Raw genomic sequence first — 3,958 nt, 5'->3', positions numbered from 1 at the left:
AAGTCTGCCTCTCAGTACGCCCAGAACCATCCCCCAATGTAAGTGCTGAAGGTTATGGTTAGAGGGCCACTAAAGAAACACTGACAGATGTGTTCACCACTGCCCCCCACAGCTTAGCTGGGGACCTCTCTCATGAGCCCATGAGTCACCCAGGACTGGAGCAGTGAACCCTGGTGATTTTGTACACTGGAGGATGAGGAGCACTTTGATTGAGCATGTTTAAGGCCCCTCTGGACCTGAACAGTTCACAGCAATTTGGACTCCTTTGTTACGCAATTTTTTGTATTCCCCAGACGTAAAACAAAATAGAAATCAATCAAAACAAATTCACAAAGTACTCCTCTGTCATTTTTTGAGGAGAAAAATTACACAGTTTCTCTGTGCATTTTTCTCACACCAGAATTCCTAAAGGCAACATTCCTAAGGAGTCAAGACATGAGCTAGTGGAGCGTAACCCCCACCTCAGCAGGCTGGCTGCCATTCCTGCAGTCTGTAAGGACACACCATCAAGCACATGACAGTGCATTACTTCTGTGCACCTTACACTTGCTTTTCTTTCCTTGTTCTAAAATTGCTAAGAATGTCCACGCATATATTTAACACTGGAGACAGAAATGTTGGTGCTGTTAAGAAACCATTGCCTTCTACTCATCTCCTAGTTACTCAGGGACCATCTCCAACATCTATTTCCAGACACAAAGAGAGATGCAGGATTTTGCATGATCATGACAGAGCGAAAGAAGGGGAAAATTCTCTTCAAACACCACAATTATTATCAGAGGTCAACAAAGTCTGCACTGAGTTGCACCACGTTCTCCTCTTACCTAACTTGCAAACCCAAACCAGTACCTCTGAAGTCAGTATCTTAGAGGATAATCTAAAGCTTGTTTAACTCAGAGTAGCAGAATTTAGGAAGTTCGGCTTCCTGCAGAGATCCCTTACTGACTAACCATTGCCTGGCCACCTGTCTTCATAAAATGTGTGGAATTTTGGTATCTTTGAAAGGTTTGTCAAATGTAACTGAAGTTGACCAAGAGATTCAAAAGCTCTTATGAAAGAAACCACAACAAGGTATTAGAGCAACGATGAGCAAAAGTCAATCTAGTCTAGCATCCTCTCTCTGAGAGGAATCAATGCAAAACCTCAGATAAGGCAGGTAGCCAGTGGTACTTGGCACGGGACACCTTCTAGCAGTGCACAACTACAGGACTTCCTGAGCCAAAGGCCAGACCTGCATGTTTGATACAACTACGACATCCTGTCAGAGACAGTTTCAGCAATTTAGCTATTTTACTAGACAATTTTATCAGACGCTTTCTAGTGCTGCAGTATGGAGAAGCTCTTCCTGTTCACCTTCTGCCTTTCATAATTTCCCCTCGGTTGCCTCTTTCCAAGTAATTACAGAACAATTCCAGATGAACTGCATAAGCCTTGTCTCTCTAGGAAATCTGACTCAAACAGCCAAGATTTTTTTTTTTTTTAAACATCACTAAGTCTTCTGGAAAATGAAAACTGATTTGTCAAACTCCTATAGCATAACTGACACCCATTTTTGCCTCCATCAAAATTAATGGCTAACATCTAACAACAGCTGGATTCCCATTCTTCTCAAAGACTTTTTATTCCAAGCTGTTTTAAAATATATTTTATACTTTTCTTTTAAAAGAAATTATTTCAGTACACAAGAACTAAACATTTACAGGGCCTGATATTATTTAGATCGAATTCTGCCAGCACCAATCATGCACTACAATGGAGTAAATCGAGTTTAGCTACAATTTCCTCTCTCCATTGCAGATTAGAGCACCCTGCTTTATCAGTAGGAAAAGGACTGATGCTGATAGACATAGACAAAGTCTTAACAGTTCTTGCTCTTCAGCACTGAAAAGCAAAACAGTGACAAAAAAACCAAAACCAAAACGCTATAGGCTTCCACATAACCTCTTCTTGGAGGCTAGAAAGAAATAAGGAACTTCTATTTGAGCTCACCTTTCACATTGCACTTGAAGGTTTGGCTTACTACTCCCGTGTCATTTTCTTTTTCTGCTGGCCATTCATAGACGTAGACTGTAGTCCGAGAGGATCCAGCATCAAGGACTACTCCATACTGGTGAGAAAAAAAACAACATTAAATCAAGAAACAAACAGTGACAGCTTTAAGGCCCATATGCAGCTGTATTTATTTGCACCATCAAACACTCCAGAAAATGTATGCACAGTATGTTTACATGAGAGATTAATTCTAGCATTAGGCACTTAGGCATGAATCCAACAGCCAAGCACAGAATTAATCTGGCTGTAGAACAAAGAACATACTACTTACCTTCAATAATGAATTCAGTGGGGATGGAGAATGCTCATCTCCTTTCAGCATCAGGTTCAAAACCCACACTGACAGACCTGATTTTGCAGCAAGTTCATTTCCAATTATCCCAGCTACACTCCCTGGACACTGAAGGGTTTGATACCTAAGCACAGGCTTTAGATTCAAGGATGCACAAGGGACCCATAAAGCTACGATCAAAGAGGTAAAGTACATAATAGTCCACAATGAGAATGATGTAACAAGTCTGGTTCTTTTCTAATTGCCCCATAAATCTTTCCCTTTGAGTGGTTTAGGCAGTCCACCTGAGAGTTTGCCACTGAAAACAGGCTGTGCCAGAGTGTGAGACAACAAAGAAGGAAAGAGAATCAATATTACCCCATGTTTATTTATGAAATACATAAGAAATATTTAAGTGACTTGCCCCAGGCCACCTGGACTCTGTGGGATTAAAGCACATGTTTCTCCATGCCCTTCCAACTGCTCACCAGACCAGTCTTTCCCCCTTTCCCATCTTTTATGGCAGCAGCAAACTGTAACAACTGAGAAGGAAAACTGCATGAAGGGAAGAAAACTGCAGTGTAGCGTACCTTCCTCTGTCAACTTTATTTTTTTTTATTTTAAAAAAAGACAGATGCCCAGGAGCCTGACAATACTGAAAAATGAGAGCCTCCATCTGGCTGCAAAGCAGTTAAGAGCCCCTGCAGTAGGCTGATAAATTGAATTTCACTGCCTCCCTGGGGAGCCTCAAGTCTGACCAAGAAAGATCACCGCTTCAGGTGGCAAACTATTCAGCTTCCACACCTCGTTAGTTTCTAGCTTCTACTGCAGTCCTACAAACTCCTGGCCCCCAAAGAACTACCAGCAATACCAGTCTGGTCTGTTTCCTAATGGACTGTCAGATAATGAAAATTTAATTTATATTACAGAATCACAGAATGTTGGGGATTGGAAGGGACCTCAAAAGATCATCTAGTCCAATCCCCCTGCCAAAGCAGGAACCTAAACAAAATTACACAGGAAGGCGTCCAGGCGGGTCTTGAATGTCTCCAGAGAAGGAGACTCCACAACCTCCCTGGGCAGCCTGTTCCAGGGCTCCAACACCCTCACTGTAAAGAAGTTTCTTCTCAAGTTTAAGCAGAACCTCCTGTGTTCCAGCTACACCCACTGCCCCTTGTCCTACCATTGGGCATCACTGAGAAGAGCCTGGCTCCATCCCCTGATCAACTAAAAGGTGAAAGGCTCCACAGATACTACCAAACCACTATGCCATCAGGTTCTGTTCAAGTAACTGCTTTAGCAAAGACACTTTAAGTGGATTTCCCCTCCTTGAAAGAGATGAGCACCCTGGAGACACATAATACATTAACAGTCAATCTGCTCAAGGGCCATGAATTAAATCTAGTCTTGGTCAGCTCGAAATGACAACCATAAGCTTTTAACTTAGCTACTTTTAGAGCTAACTATCATGTCCAAGTAGAGCTGGAGGATAACATAAGTATTTTTACCTCAGCTGAGGGGCTTTTTGACCCACTTCCATCCTTCCCTGCATTTCCCAGCCTCCTTCCTGAAAGTAACAGATTTCCATCCCAAAGAGATTTCCATTCTGCCATCTCCCCACAACTCAAAACCTGT

At 42.3% G+C, this 3,958-nt stretch overlaps 1 protein-coding gene across 1 annotated transcript in view; it reads right to left on the bottom strand.

Moving 5' to 3' along the window:
- ENTPD3 (ectonucleoside triphosphate diphosphohydrolase 3) overlaps window positions 1-2,107 on the bottom strand; it is a gene marked incomplete at its 5' end in the record, with an annotated part of 9,973 nt that extends 7,866 nt beyond the window's left edge. The window contains one exon of the mRNA XM_010167283.1: window positions 1,990-2,107. Coding sequence (XP_010165585.1) covers window positions 1,990-2,107 — 118 coding nt within the window. The remainder of the gene's footprint in view (window positions 1-1,989) is intronic.
- Between the last annotated feature and the right edge of the window lie 1,851 nt (window positions 2,108-3,958).

Source organism: Antrostomus carolinensis, unplaced genomic scaffold (assembly GCF_000700745.2).
Source record: "Antrostomus carolinensis isolate BGI_N321 unplaced genomic scaffold, ASM70074v2 scaffold25554, whole genome shotgun sequence".
NCBI classification, from domain to species: Eukaryota; Metazoa; Chordata; class Aves; order Caprimulgiformes; family Caprimulgidae; genus Antrostomus; species Antrostomus carolinensis.
The sequence above is the reverse complement of the archived record's forward strand: the minus strand, read 5'-3'. Positions and strand labels throughout refer to the sequence as shown.